A 15,626-nucleotide genomic window follows, 5' to 3' on the forward strand; every position below is an offset into this window, starting at 1 on the left:
CACCTACAAGATCTCTATCAAGCATCCTTAAAACTACAATACCCACCTGCTGAAGTGAAAAAACAGATTGACAGAGCCAGAAGAGTACCCAGAAGCCACCTACTACAGGACATGCCCAACAAAGAAAATAACAGAACACCACTAGCCATCACCTACATCCCCCAACTAAAACCTCTTCAGTGCATCATCAAAGATCTACAACCTATCCTGAAAGATGATCCCTCACTCTCACAGATCTTGGGAGACAGGCCAGTCCTTGCTTACAGACAGCCTCCCAACCTGAAGGAAATACTCACCAGCAACCGCACACCATACAACATAAACACTAACCCAGGAACCTATCCTTGCAACAAAGCCCGATGCCAGCTCTGTCCACATATCTATTCAAGTGACTCCATCATAGGACCTAATCACATCAGCCACGCCATCAGGGGCTAGTTCACCTGCACATCTACCAACGTGATATATGCCATCATATGCCAGCAATGCCCCTCTGCCATGTACATTGGCCAAACCGGACAGTCTCTACGCAAAAGAATAAATGGACACAAATCTGACATCAGGAGTCATAACATTCAAAAACCAGTGGGACAACACTTCAGCCTCTCTAACCACTCAGTGACAGACTTGAAGGCAATTTTGCAACAAAAAATCTTCAAAAACAGATGCCAAAGAGAGACTGTTGAACTCGAATTAATATGCAAATTAGATACAATTAGCTTAGGTTTAAACAGAGACTGGGAATGGTTGGGTCATTACACTAATTGAATCTATTTTCCTATGTTAAGTTCTCCTCACACCTTCTATGGGTCATCTATTATCACTTCAAAGGTTTTTTTTCTCCTGCTGATGATAGCTCATCTGAATTGATTGTACTCTTCCAGTTGGTATGTGACTTCCACCTTTTCATGTTCTCTGTATGTATAAATATCCCCTGTCTGTGTGTTCCATTCTATGCATCCAAAGAAGTGAGCTGTAGCCCACGAAAGCTTATGCTGAAATAAATTTGTTAGTCTCTAAGGTGCCACAAGTACTCCTGTTCTTTTTGCGGATACAGACTAACACGGCTGCTACTCTGAACCCTATGTAGAGTGCATTACCCCACTGTGTAGACGAGTTCTTAGTGTAGAGACCAGAGGGGTGTGTGTATGTGTTTGTGTGTGTGTGTGTGTGTGTGTGTGTGTGTATAACATTTTATTAATTGTACAGCTACAAGACTACTCAAAAGTGCTTTGGTACATAGATACACTACCAATATTCAGTGTGAGTTTTCCTGCTGGTATCAATGGAATCAGGAGTTAGCCCTTCATCTTTTTTGTTTATTGTTCAATTGAGTGCCAAATTCTCTGCTGGTATAAACTGACACAGCCCCTTCTAGTTCACTGCCGCTATGTCAGTTTATACCAGCTGTGAATTTGGCATGTAATGAATTATCCTTGACGTGCTCTTTTAGGATTTCATCCAAATCCACTGATTTCAAAGGGAGTCTTTCCACTGAAGAAAGTGAGAGTTAGGTTGTTCTTTTACCATCTCCAGAATTAGTGGCAGCTGTAAGACTGTATGTCAATCTCTGGTGTACGTTCTTCTTGCATTTGTATTACTACAATCTTTGGTGGACTTTCTGGCTTTGACCTTTTTCTGGTTTCTTTTTTGATAATGTTGCTGGTGGCTGTTGGAACAACCTGGACTTATCTTTTTGGAATAGCATTTCCCAAGAATCGCCATCAACTGCTATGTATTTATTCTACGGTATGTCTAAAATGCTGTATACTTCTAGACAATTCCTTCCCTTTTAAAAGAAATACTACTGTGGTCCACAGTAATGATTCCCAGTGCTGTAAGAACATTACTACATGCTGTAGGGTAGGTTCCATTTTTGTAGAATTCTGGGTTTCCAGTCAAAAGGTGAAAAAAAACCCACACAGTTTTCTGGGAAATGACACAAGAGGTATTCTGTTTTCTATCATGTCATTATCTGACATGGAAACGTTAGCCTCATGTGTGCTACTTCAAAGACATTTATTTTAATTGCTGTGCCTCTTATCCTCTGGCAGTAATCCAGCTCAGAATATTCACTGTTTGCTTTTCTCCTGAATAATAAACATGAACTACCAGTTCCAAGAGGGTGAATAAGTGTTCCAACTTGGAACTATAAAGGAATCATGCTGCCTAGAATAATCCTTCTCTCTTTACCCATTCCCTCCTGAAAACATGCAAGGTCCCAAACATAGTTACCATAGAAAGCACTACTAATACATAGTTGCTGCTCTCTTTTTCTGGGTTCTCTGCTCCATTTGGATACATTTATTCTCCTCCAATCCAAAGGGTGGAAAAAAGTGCAGTGCCCTCTGAGTGGACAATTTGCAAGCCAGTCATGGAACTTGATACACAATTTTCAATCTATGAAGTTCTCTTATAATCAGTCCATTGCTGATAATCCATTACTCTGTACTTGGTTGTTGGATATATTCTAAAATATACTGAGGATTATTAAATATCTGCAAATTCATTAATATGTGATAAGAAGAAATGACTGATTATTATTAGTAACTACCTCGTTTGTAGTGAAAATTTACCTTGCTGGCCAGTACTAAAATCTCCACCAAGAATCTCCCATCCCTTCAAATGATGTCAAATTCTTGCTGACTTAGCCTATGTCTGCTTTGCTAGCTAAGGGTATGATTCCCAGCCTGCAGAGACATAAGTGTGCAAGGTCTCCTCTGAGCTAGCTTGCTAAAATAGTAGTGTAGCCATGATAGCGTGGGCAGCAGCATTGGTGACACAGGCTAGCTCCCTTGAGTACATACCTATGGGGTTCAGGTAGGTTTGTACTCAGAGCAGCTAGCCTGTGCTACCACTGTGGGTGTCCATGCTTCCCACAGGTACACCAATATTTTTAGCATCCTAGCTCAGATGAACACTAGCACAGGTATGTCTACATGAACTGGGAATCACACCCCTGGCGTGTAGTGTAGACTTATCCATTTACACTCCGACTAAGGAGTATTGCATTTGTTAATTACCATTTCCTCAAAAATGTCAAAATTATTCCACTTTTAAATAAAACATTTTCTATTTCAAAACACAAATTTAAAAGAGGAGTAAAATATTTTTCAGTTCATTACATTAACAAGCTAACAAAACATCAGCAGAGATTGTCTTATACATTTGTTGTTATGGTGAATATTTGCTATTAAAATAGATGGTAATCTGACAGGCCTTCTGAGAGTCAATGAAGGAAACATATGGAAAAATTGGTGTTTGACTGTTTCCTGTTTTCTGAAAGGATATTATAATGAAGAGCAGTGAATAATAAAATGCTTTGGTTATTGAAAATGAATTGCAGTGTGCTGTCTTCTTTCGAAGAACCATTGTATAAATAGCAAATGAAACCTGCCTTTGCTAACTAAGAGTATGTACTGTACAGGTGTCACTGGGTCCAGTCATAGTAGATGCTACATGGCAGTTGGTTTATGTAGGGTGACTGGCTATCCAGCATAATGATATATAGACTTCAAATGGAAATCACACTGCTGTCTCTTCTAGCTGTGTTATGTTGCAGGAACAATTTATAATTTTAGTATGTAATCAAACAAGTGGAAGTAGCTATATATACAAACTCCAGTTAAGGGGCTCATTTGTGACTTCCTAACTGACAAGCACAATATTTCTGGGTCACAGCATTCAGACCCAGTCCAGACACAAATACCCTCCACATGGAAAAAGTCTTATGCATTTAATAGGGATACAACCCAAAGGGTTCTATGGCAGTCACTCTATGGTTTGAGCATCGGCCTGCTAAACCCAGGGTTGTGAGTTCAATCCTTGAGGGGGCCATTTAGGGAACTGGGGTAAAAAAAAAAGTCTGGGGATTTGTCCTACTTTGAGCAGGGGCTTGGACTCCTGAGGTCCTTTCCAACCCTGATATTCTGAATCTACTATAAAATTACATACTTCAGAGAGAATTAAAAGATCATCCTGTAGCATTTAATAGTGGATTCTCTGTACTTCTGTTACAGAATTCTATAACTTGGGTTAAAAATTCTGTACAAAGGTTATCATTACATGCCATAAGATGTTTTATAAGGGTGCAGATAGCTTGTTTTTATAAGCACAGGAAAGGCAGGTCCACTTCCTCTCTTTTTTCTCTCTGCAGCAGTACATTGGCTATTTGTTTATTGCATTGACTAACCTTCACTCTGGAGACCTAGATTCAAATCTTGATTGAGTATGACAAATGAGAATGAATTTGTGGCTTCACCTTGAGCATTACAGGACTGAACTACCACTCAAGGCAAGGAGGTACAGTTCATACTCTCTGCTCAAGGAACAGCAATTCTGGAAAAGCAGACTGGTCATAGGTCAATTGTTCAGATACAATTATGTGAAGAAGTTGCCTGCCTACTCGTGCTTTAAATCATACAAAATATATGAACACAACTTTTTTCCCCGTACACTACTCTTATTTTACCTAACATTTGTGTGTGTGTGCATGTGTTTGAGTGGGTGTTCAGGGGAAGGAGGGAATTTCGTTCATGCTATTTGGTCAAGCCTGTGGCAGCATTTCTCAATCCATATCCTACAATACTAACACCAGATCTCTATTCTACTCATCTCCAATAAATAAGGTAAGTTGGCTATTTTGGAGAACCTTGCCAACCTTGTTGACTGAGTATTTGGGTCTCAAATCTCCCTCTAACAAGGATTCCCTTACATCATTGTGCTACCGGCATCGCTTACTCAGAAATCTCTCTTATTCCCAGTCATGAATCTTTATGCTGACAGAACCTTTAGTATTTTTTCTACAACCAAATGCTTTTGTATAAATTGTCTCCATGTAACAATTATATTTTATCATCTTCCTCTACATTCCCTCTCACATATGCACTTTTGTTCTTTCCAAAAGCAAATATTAGGGGGATACATTCTGATCTCCGTGTGTGGGAGTTGCATGTGCATATCCTTGTGCACCAGGTGAGAAGGATGAGTGCACTTTCTGAATTGGACAAACTACTTATAGTTTTTCTTTGTGAAATTAAATGATCAGTGGTAGTAATTATGAAAGTATCTGAAAAGATCAAACAATAAAAATGTACTTAATAGAAGCAAGGACCAACTGCATTTCAGACAGCAACAGCATTCTCCTATACTGGAGGCTGCAGATACTTGCTATTATATTTCCAAAGCTGTGGTAATGTTCGAAAATTCAGAATAATCCTTTTCTCTACTCATTTTCAAACACCTAAAAAACCCAATAAAAATATTCTGCAAGTCTGAGTCTCAGTGTTTAAGGAACATCTCTACTTGTTATCATGAAACTGACCCCAAAAGCCTACCCCTTCCTGGCACAATACCCATGCTTGTACTTTTGTTAATTTCTGCAGAACTTATGGTTTTCACAAATATTATATCATTGCTAGAAAAAAAAAGGATTATGTAGCTTACAGCACTAGTAGTAATGGTAATAGTCATAGTTTTGATCATCACTAGTTTGTTACATACCAATAACTGTCCTTATTTTCATGCATCTTATTCATTTTGGGTAGGATAGAAAGATCATTACCACATTTTCTAACAGCCTGTCTTGAAAACTAGTAAGCTAGTTCATTAGCATTGAATGCTGGGATTACTTCACTTTTGGTGACAGTAAATATATTATGTAGTAGCTGGCTCTACTGTTCCAGGGAGAACTGTGTACATTTATACTATAATACTATAATACAGATGTTTAATAATAATAAATTGTTAACTGGTAGAATTTCTGCTCTGGACCATGTAACTACGCACCTCAGAAACCGCCTTTTAATATTCATTTTACCCTTAGCCAGTACCTTGTTTCTGTCCTTTTGGAAAATAGTGTTGCCACACAAATCAAGTCTTTTTGGAAGTTTCTGTTAACAAATAAATAAGTTTCCGATGCCAGGGCCAATCAGAGCTGTATTTATAGAAGCAGCTTATGGGTTATGCATTTACGATTCTATAAACATTACAGATTAAAGCTAGTACCAATCAGGATTCAAAGAATAATCTATAGTTTTAGCTTAGAAAGTACTATTCTGTAGCCTGAATAATCACGTTAAACAAGTAACAGAATTAGTGACCTATCATGGCACCTTTGACTTACCTCAATAAAGAAGAGACTAGCTGCTGACGTTGGATGATGGTACATATAGACTGTTACAAGGATGGCTGCTGCTACAATGAGGACCAATATCAGAATTCCAACAATTAAACCAGCATGGAGAGTTCCACCTTTCTTCTCTGCAGCGCTATCATCTGTAGAAGCTACAAGCATGGAATACTTATTAGCATGGCAACTGTTTTGCGATTAAGAGAGATTATTTCTTCTCGTCTACAATAAATTATTAAGATGACAATTGAACATTTGTTTTCTCTGTCCTACATTTTCCTAATATTCTCAGTAGCCCAAGTTGCAGAAAGAAATTACATCTTCCTTCCCCCATATGCATACTCATATGATGTTAATGAAATGACATTTCCAAATGTTTTATTATTTCTAGCTCAATAAACAAAATTAATATCCTTCTTTCTGAAAGTAATTTGAACATTCTAAAGTTCCTAATTATCTACATAATGAATTTACATAAGAACAAAAATTGACTTTGATTTCCCCAAAAAACTATCACAGTTGTCCTACAGACATCAAGTATTAATTGAATACATTTTGAAATATGTATTTTGTCATTTTTTTTTGGCAAGCTTCAATTTGAGAGATGTCACAGTTCCCTGTGAGGGGTAGCTAATAAACACATTCTGAAAGCCTGATTCATTAGCTTGGAGAATGATTTCCCAAAGTCCTGTGCAACTGAATCACATTGCAAAAGTGTAACAAATGAATGTGAAATGACCCTCAAATATTTTAATCTTAGTATGAAGGGAGTACAAGTATTTCTGAAGTTGATCATTTCGTTAAACTTTATACTGATAGGTCTCTTGTTGTATTACACATTTGCCTTGGGGAGGGAAGACATACCAGAGTATATATCCCCTAAAGCAAATAACATCACTACTCCCAGATAAATCAACTAATTGAAAATCTGATTAACAGTGTTATGCTGAAAGAGTCTTATTAAGTTAGTTAGTTATCATTGGTGGTACTGGTTGCACTTGGGTGAGTCTGATTCCTATTCTGGGCACTCCCAGAGAATTTTAGCAATTTCAAACATCAACAGTAGGTTATTCAGCTACTATTGCCTATAAACAGAATTCACACATAATCAGTTGCCATACTGTAAATAGAAAAGAAACAAGAAGAAGAGGAAGGCCTTAGAATGATTCAGAAGCTCTGAATTAGTTTTAAGACCCATTGGAACACATGATTTGCCTACAAAAACTAATATTGGTGCTAGTGTTCCCATCCTTGTCTGCCTGTTTGTCAGTCTTTCGAACAATCACCTATGTCATCTGCTTTCATGTGACCACGTTCTGGGCTTCTGAATCAATCCAAAGCTGCCCTCTTCTGGTTTCTTTTCTACATATAGTGTGGTAACTGATTGAGTGACAGTTCTGTTTTTATGTAACTGAAAGCTGAACTCATTAACAAGGACCCTTCACTTTTAAGCCCCTCTCCAAAACACATTTCTGTCATGTTGCCTATAGTGACGCTTGTTGAGTTGTATAGAAATCCCTTTTGCTGTTCCCTTTCCAAGACTAGGATGTAGGATGTATCGGTTTGTCCTTAATTGGTGAGATCTTCAGGGCAGGGACTGCACCTTCTCATGTGCCTGAAAAGCACCTAGTACTTCTCAGGCACCACTGCAAACAAATGGTACATAAAAATAGTAATAACTACTGTACATGATCTTTTAGCATTCACCAGCTGTCCAACAGACCATTCAAAGCATATCGTAGACAAGGAAATTTGAAAAAGAATAGGAAAGAGTCTATCTATCTAGGTTCTCTCACAATGATGCCTGTCATGGTACCAGCTGAGCACTTAGGGTGAATGGCTAACTCTCATGATCCCAGCTACACATGTTCATGCATAGTAGTACTCTCAGATGGAATAAACTGTATAAAGCTAGAGGCCCATAAGCAAAACCATAGGTAGAAATTTAAAATGCTGCCCTAACTTGGGATCTTGGAGAAGAGCATAAACATCTGATCCTATTTCCTCCCACAGATTTGCTTCTGTGGCTATTGGTAAAGCAGCAGGAAACTTCTTGGAAGCCAGTAGTCTTCTCTTCCAGATCTTGCAGCAGCTGGCTATGGAACACTTCACATGTTGCAGGCTCAGACTGCAGTCGACCAGCCTAAGCTTCTCTCCTCCGCTTTCACAGCACTAAGCTCAACCACAAGAGCACATGGGGCCCAGGCCCAACCTCACCTTCTTGTAGCCTGCGGGGCTGGGAGTGTTGCAAAGCCAGGCACAAGAAGAAGAAAGTAAAAGATGAGAGAAAGAGAAACAAGAGGCAGAAGAGGATGGGAAAGAGAAAGGAAATGGGCAGAAAAGAAAGAAGAGGAGACAAATGTGCTCGAGTACGGTGGAACAGAGCTGGGGCCCCCACATCATTACAAGGAGTGGGGGAGGCTTCTACAACAAAAAGAAGTTGTGGGGTCTTAGCCATTTCAGCACACTTTAAATTGAATTAACTTTGTTTATTCATACTGTTCACAGCTAGCAGCAGATACATTTCAAAATTGCTATGCTAATCATGTTTTTTTTACATTTCAAGGGGTCTTGTGTATTATTTTTTGTACCATCTGCACAATTTTTTACTACCATAGGTCCCATTCTGCCATCTTTCCTTATGACACAAGCACACCAGATGAAGTGTGCAGATGTGAGTTGCTCCCATGACTGGCTGCCCTCAGGGCCATTACAGGACCAGTGAAAAAAAGGAAGATGGCTTTAAAAGATTTTAAGAGATAATTTAAGGTAGCCCAGTGGTTCTCATCCTACAGCTGGTGGTCATTTGCAGCCCAATCAGAACACAGCAGTGACCCATGTGACATCCTCAGGGCCATACAGGTAGTATATATATGTTGTTTGGATGCAGCCCACATAACACAGAGATTTGCACATGTGGCCCACAATGGTAAATACGTTGAGAACCGCTGACCTAGCCACAGGAGCAAATTTGTGGGAGGAAGGGAGAATCTGGAATCATTCAACTCTCCCCTGCTCCTCTCCAGGATTTCCAAAATCTTGAGATAGGGCCGTTTTACCCTGTGGTGTGGCTGTATAATACCTCAGGCAGTCAATGGGACACCGCATAGTGTAAAGTACAACTCAGTGGAGTCAGAGTGACAGAAAGAGGCCCTAAATCATTTATAAAACGGCTATATGCCTGCACCTGAGACTAGACTGAATTATAAAAGCTCAAACTGCAATTTCCAGCTTATACACAGAAATAAAGATAATAATACTAGTACTTGTACATGCTTTACATTCTCAAAGCACTGTGCAAACATCAATTAATTTATCTAGAGGCCAGCAGGAGAGGCCTGCTTTATGTTACACGCCCTGGGCCAGATTGTGAATCCTTTATTTGCAGTGATGAGTAGTTAATTGCACGAACAGTCCCATTGACTCATCAGTAGGAGTAAGGGATTCATAAACTGGCCCCCTAATAGTTACTTTTCCTTTTACAACTGCCTACTCCTTTGCTCTTCCACTGAATGCTGGATTACCACAAGTTAAATTTACTTGACCATTTACACCCATTTTCTGACCAATTTATGCCTGACAAGTACTTTGTGGACTATCATATTCTAAAGACATATGAAAGAAAGGTCCTAGCCAGGGAATAGGGACCAGATCAAACTAATCCCTTTAATTTGATACACTGTCGGTGTTTACTACCTGGATTTGTAAATGAGAGACTCTAAATGATAGCAGCCTGTCAGTATTTCTTCTAGCCCATTGTGTAAAGTATTCCAAGTACATTGAAATAATGATCAGAATGGCAAATGCAAAAAATAATAAAATATAAATACACGGTTTTCTAAATGACAAGTGTAAGTGACTAGTGATTTCCATAATCACACTTCAGTTCACTGACCTCAGTATTAGAATGCTGAAAAGAAATTGATTTCACTCTGTTTGCACAGACAATAAACAATGTTGTCAACTGTGAAAATATCCTCTGCCATAAATCAAGGACAGGTCTTTAAAAAGCCACAGAGGGGAATGCTAGAAAGAAGACCTGGAATCTTTTTCAGGTGCAAAAACATTATTAAGCTTATCACAGCCCATCTCCTGCTGCAGGCAAGGCTAAACCTGTAAGGAGGATATTTGTCTTGAAGACCAATCCCCTCCTGATGGCAGCTCTCACAAATGAGCTTCCCTCACACTCTCCTTTTCTTTTGCTCCAGTGGTGGTGTCAAGGTTTCCTCCCCCACTCTGAACTTTAGGGTACAGATGTGGGGACCTGCATGGACCCTTCTAAGCTTAATTCCTAGCTTAGATCTGGTAACACTCCCACCAGCCAGAAATTAGTGTCTGGCACACTTTCTGTCCCCCCAAAACCTTCCCTGGGGAACACAGATCCAAACCCCTTAGATCTTAACACAAGGAGAAATTAACCATTTCCTCCTCCTTTCCCCCACCAACTCCTGGTGAGTCCAGACCCAATTCCCTGGATCTTACAACAAAGAAAAATCAATTAGGTTCTTAAAAAAGAAAGTTTTTAATTAAAGAAAGAAAAGGTAAAAATTATCTCTGTAAAATCAGGATGGAAAATGCTTTACAGGGTAGTTAGATTCAGATAGCCCAGAGGAAACCCCCTCTAGCCTCAGGTTCAAAGTTATAGCAATCAGAGGTAAAAAATCCTTCCAGCAAAAAGAACATTTACAGGTTGAGAAAACAAACATAAGACTAACATGCCTTGCCTGGCTAGTTACTTACAAGTTTTAAACATGAGAGACTGATTCAGAAAGATTTGGAGAGCCTGGATTGACGTCTGGTCCCTCTCAGTCCCGAAAACGAACAACAACAAAGAGCACAAACAAAGACTCCCTCCACCAAGATTTGAAAGTATCTTGTCCCCCTATTGGTCCTCTGGTCAGGTGTCAGCCAGGTTTACTGAGCTTCTTAACCCTTTACAGGTAAAAGAGACCTTAACCCTTAACTATCTGTTTATGACAGTGGGTGTTACAGATAGCATGTTCTGTTTACTAGAGAGTCACACACATCATACCTTGTGTAGGCTGAGTTTATGGCACACACCAAGGGCTCCTTCCATCCATTCATTCCCTCCTTCCCTGACGAGCTCCCTGTGTGTCCCCCTGTATTTCAGGGACTTCTTATAACTCCCCCCAGTCACTCCCCTGCCAGGAGTTCTGTGTGCCCTTCCATTTCCACTTCCCCCATGCTCTCCAGTCCCCCTTTTCATCCCATGGCAGGGGCTCTGCATACTAACTAATCTCCATACCAATCTCCCCCCCTCAAAGGTTGTGTGTGCTCCCCATTCCCTCCTCTTCCCATTTCAGAATCCAACATTCTCCTCCCCATGGATAGGGCTCTGTGTGCACCTCAGTCCCCTTTGTCCCTTCATGTCCTTCCTTACCAGGGGCCCCCAAGCTCCCCCATCACTAGGTGTTCTGTTTGTCTTCATTCCTCCCTCCACCACTAGCAGGTTCCCCCAGTCTCTTCCCATGCCAAGGGCTCTGTCTGAACCTTCATAACTCCACTTTCTCCTTTCCCCTGGCTTACCAGGGGCTCTGTATGTCCTTCTTCCCCTTCTACCAACCTGTCATCCACCAAAGGTTCTGTGCACCCCATTCTACCCTCCCTCCATATCAGGGTCCCCACTCTCTTCAAGTCCTCTTTCTCCTCCATCCTTATTCTTCTTTCTGTCTGGGGGATATAAGCCATTCAGGATGTTAACATGCTAAAACCCCATTGGGAGGATAGGCAGAGATGAGAGGCTGGAAGGTGTTAATGGGTGCCATCAATCAGTTCTTTGTCCTACAGATGATTGCAGAGGTGCTTGAGGTTTCGCTGTGCTGAAGAGCTCTGGCAGGGGCTTCATGTGCCCCCCATTTCCCACCTTTTGGTTTTCCAAGTTCCTCCCAAATCCACAGGGTTCTTGGCTGTTGTTGCCTACAACATTCCCTGAATTTTTTGAATTGATTGGATGGCCTGACAGACAAACAGAGATATGCCACTGAATTGAGTATAAGGCCTTTGCAAGCTCACCCAATTACTCAAACAAAAATGGTTCTAGTATAACTCTTAAACAAAAGGAGTGTGTTCACATGTTCAGGGTTAGGCTGCTTTTCTTTATGGACTGTATAGCAGGAAGGAAACAGTGGGTAATTACATACTTTTTAAAAAACAAACACACAAATGAGCTAAATATTAATTCATTCCAGTCTCCTCTTCTGCTGCTGGAAGGTCTTCCAAGGAAGCCCTGGTCTACAATGCCAGCTTACATTGGTATGACAACATCGCTCAGGGGTGTGGAAAATCCCCTGAGAGACATAGTTATACCGTCCTAACCCCAAATGTAGATACCACTATGTTGACGGGTGAAGCCTGCCTGTTGACATAGCTACTACCTCTTGGAGAAGTGGAGTACCTACGTCGAGTGCTACAGCGGGCACTGCTGCAGTGCTGTAAGTGTAGACAAGCCTATACAGATGATGAGTGAAAATCAAAAATGTTTTCATAACTGGAATTTTACCTTTAAAAACATATTTTAAAACCAGAGAGACTATCTGGTTTGATATTAGATTATGTTATGACTTATGGTCCGATTAGCTCCTGCGGACATTCTAGTGTAGAAAGACGTCAGAGAGACTCAAAGATGCATTATAAAGAGACCTGCCCTGTTCCTTTTGAAGTCAATGGGAATTTTGCAAGAATGTGTCCAAAATCTTAATTAAAAAAAACAAAACAAAAAACCCCAAACTGGTAATGGTATGCACATCTTGTAAAACCCATTATGCTGTATTATAGCATTCGCCTCCCTATAGCACACTAACCATTCAGCTCCTTAGAACAGTGTACATGACAGACAGTACTATGGTATACTTCCTACAAGATCTGCTCCATAGTTCAGATTGATGCTAGCTTTCCACTATGCTATTATTATAATAGAGAGATTGTGAGGGCACCTGCCCCTCAGTAATGGAAGAAGGAAGGGAAGGGGCTAACTAGGAATTCATTAGAGCAGAAATATAAAGAGGAGACAGTGGAAGGTGAAAGGAAAATCCCTGAAGGTCCACTACTATTTTTTCGGTGGAAGCCCTGTCTGCCCACCACTGCAGGACAGAGTTAGTGAACTTCCAGACCAGGAAGCAAGGAGAACTGAGTAGCTACACTGAGGAGTTATTTTGTTTGCAAGAGATTTTGTAAGTTAAGCATTGCCTTTTTAGGCCCCAGTTGGAGCAAGGCAGCCCTTCTTATCAGTTTGCCCTTATATTTTAGGCTGCAAAAAGCCCTGCTCATAAATCACAATATAGCTGTACAGATATGTCTGCCTGAAAGTGGTAGGATGCATTTTTGTTTTTATTTATTTATTTTTTCCTACTCCTGGCTATGGCCCAGTCACATCCAAACAGAACTCTTCTTCACTTATATATTGAGGCATTTAAAAATAATGTTTAAAAGTTTATCAATATAAACTGATCTCCTGTGAACGCCTGTGGGCCACATGGAGTGGGGCACAAGGGCCCCAAGGGAATTTGGGGGAGATGTGGGGAACCAGAGGATTGTTGGAGGGGACACAGAAGACCTTGAGAGATGTAGATGGGCAAAAAAGGTGAAATTTTTAATCCACATTAAATATTGTGAACCCATACAATTTTCTACGTACAAAACATAAGAGTAAATTTTTCCTTGTGGACAAAAGCCTCTTAGATTTCTTCCTCCCCTGCTCCACTGTCGACTACTCCCATATCCCTCTCAGATATAATCCTGCCTCGTGTAGGGGGGCTAGATTAAGGGGTCCCCTCCAGCCCTCCATTTCTATGAGTCTATCCCATTCTGTGGGCTTGCTATGAAACATGCAGGAGGGGAGTCCGGCTTTGATGGCCTCACAAGATCTATCAGAGATCTATCTATGGGTCCCCAACCTGGGTATTTTACAAGCTAATCCAAGTTAAACTTTTGGTTCTTAATAAAACCAAACCAACCAACCAAACAGTGAAATACCCAAACAAAACCTTTCTTTAAAAAAAGAAAATGAATTAAGGTTGAAATTTTATTTCAGTATGAGTCCAGCTTTAAATTATTGAGGGCCGATGCTATAACCCTTATTGCCTTAAATAGACCATTAAACCAATGGTAAAACTCCTGTTGGCATTAGTGTGACTAGTTAAAAGGACTACTCTGGTGAGTAGACTTGCAGGATCAGGCCCTGATTTCATAACAAAGGAATACAGGATGGGCATTGAAATTGTTTTCCTGTGCGTGCTTTAAAAATGCATTTGCTGTTAGGCCATGTGGCAATGCTATAATGTATTATTAACCATCATTCTAAAATAATGATTTTATTGGGCTATTCAGATGAATGAAAGACTATTCACATGAGTAATTGTAGTAGCATCAGGCCCTAACGGTGATAAAGCATCATCACATATTTACACTGATCTCTGGAACTAGTGAGTTAGTGTCCTATAGCAATTTAAATGTTAAATAAATAGAATTTACAATGCATTTTTCAGGGTCTTTGTGTGAATATGTCATTTGGTATAGGTTGGGTTTTTTTAGTTTTTGTTTTGTTGGTTTTGTCTTTGCTGATTTTAGGCTTGTTTCTGCTTTCCTTGAAGTCAATGACAGAACTCTGATTGGCACAATTTGCATGAGCAAAGATGAAAAAATGAATGTTTCAGGATTGGGTTTGATTTTTAAGCAATGGATTGTAGCATGGAGATTGTGCTGGCTGATAAACCATGCAGTATGATGTATTATTAATACTAATGCAAAAGCAATAGTAATACCCGAATGGTCTTAATAAACAGGCTCTCTCCAATCATTGCTTGGGAATATTAAAATATGTTAATCCATTATTATTATTTTATGTATATAGCATCCAAATGGGGGGGGGACTTTACACACACTTTAACTGACATGTCAGATCACCAAAGAGCTCACAATCCAGAGTGCTGATCCTAAAGAGAGACACTAAAATAAGCAGAAATGACAAGAGTACAGACAAAGAACAGACCTGGTCTGGGGGGTTCATAATCATTTTTTCAAAGCAGATGGAAATATACCCTTGCACCTTACATGGAAACTGCTGAGCTATGGCAGTTTTACAGATGAGCCCTTTGTCCCATAATCACACATGATAAAGGATTTTAATCACACAATTATTATAGAATCGCAGAAATTAGAGACTTCTAAAGACCTATAGTTGTTAGGTCATTTAATGCGTCACCTGGCCAATGCATGGCTGCACCCTATGAGCCCCTGTCTTTTATGAGAGAATGGGGCTGGTATTCTCCATGGCAAGCCCTCAGCTTGTTAAAATTCACTTACCTGTTTGTGCAAAATAGTGCAATCTGCAAATCTTGAGGTCTTGGGGAAAGAGGGACATGCTGAGAATGGGGTTTAGGGGCTGCGTATTTTCTGCTTTTGGGGAAGCTGTAGGGTTACACCCTCAAACACTGGGAGATTTCAGTTCTGTATCTGAACTTGAGACACTCACCTCATT

The 15,626-nt window shown here is 40.1% G+C and overlaps 1 protein-coding gene across 4 annotated transcripts in view; it reads right to left on the bottom strand.

Moving 5' to 3' along the window:
- The window catches only part of PLXDC2 (plexin domain containing 2), a 403,152-nt gene that overhangs the window by 17,815 nt on the left and 369,711 nt on the right, over window positions 1-15,626 (bottom strand). For all 4 annotated transcript variants that reach the window (XM_039526378.1, XM_039526380.1, XM_039526382.1 and 1 more), the window contains exon 13: window positions 6,125-6,285. In XM_039526378.1, coding sequence (XP_039382312.1) covers window positions 6,125-6,285 — 161 coding nt within the window. The remainder of the gene's footprint in view (window positions 1-6,124; window positions 6,286-15,626) is intronic.

The sequence above is a fragment of the Mauremys reevesii genome, linkage group 2, assembly GCF_016161935.1.
Source record: "Mauremys reevesii isolate NIE-2019 linkage group 2, ASM1616193v1, whole genome shotgun sequence".
NCBI lineage: Eukaryota > Metazoa > Chordata > Testudines > Geoemydidae > Mauremys > Mauremys reevesii.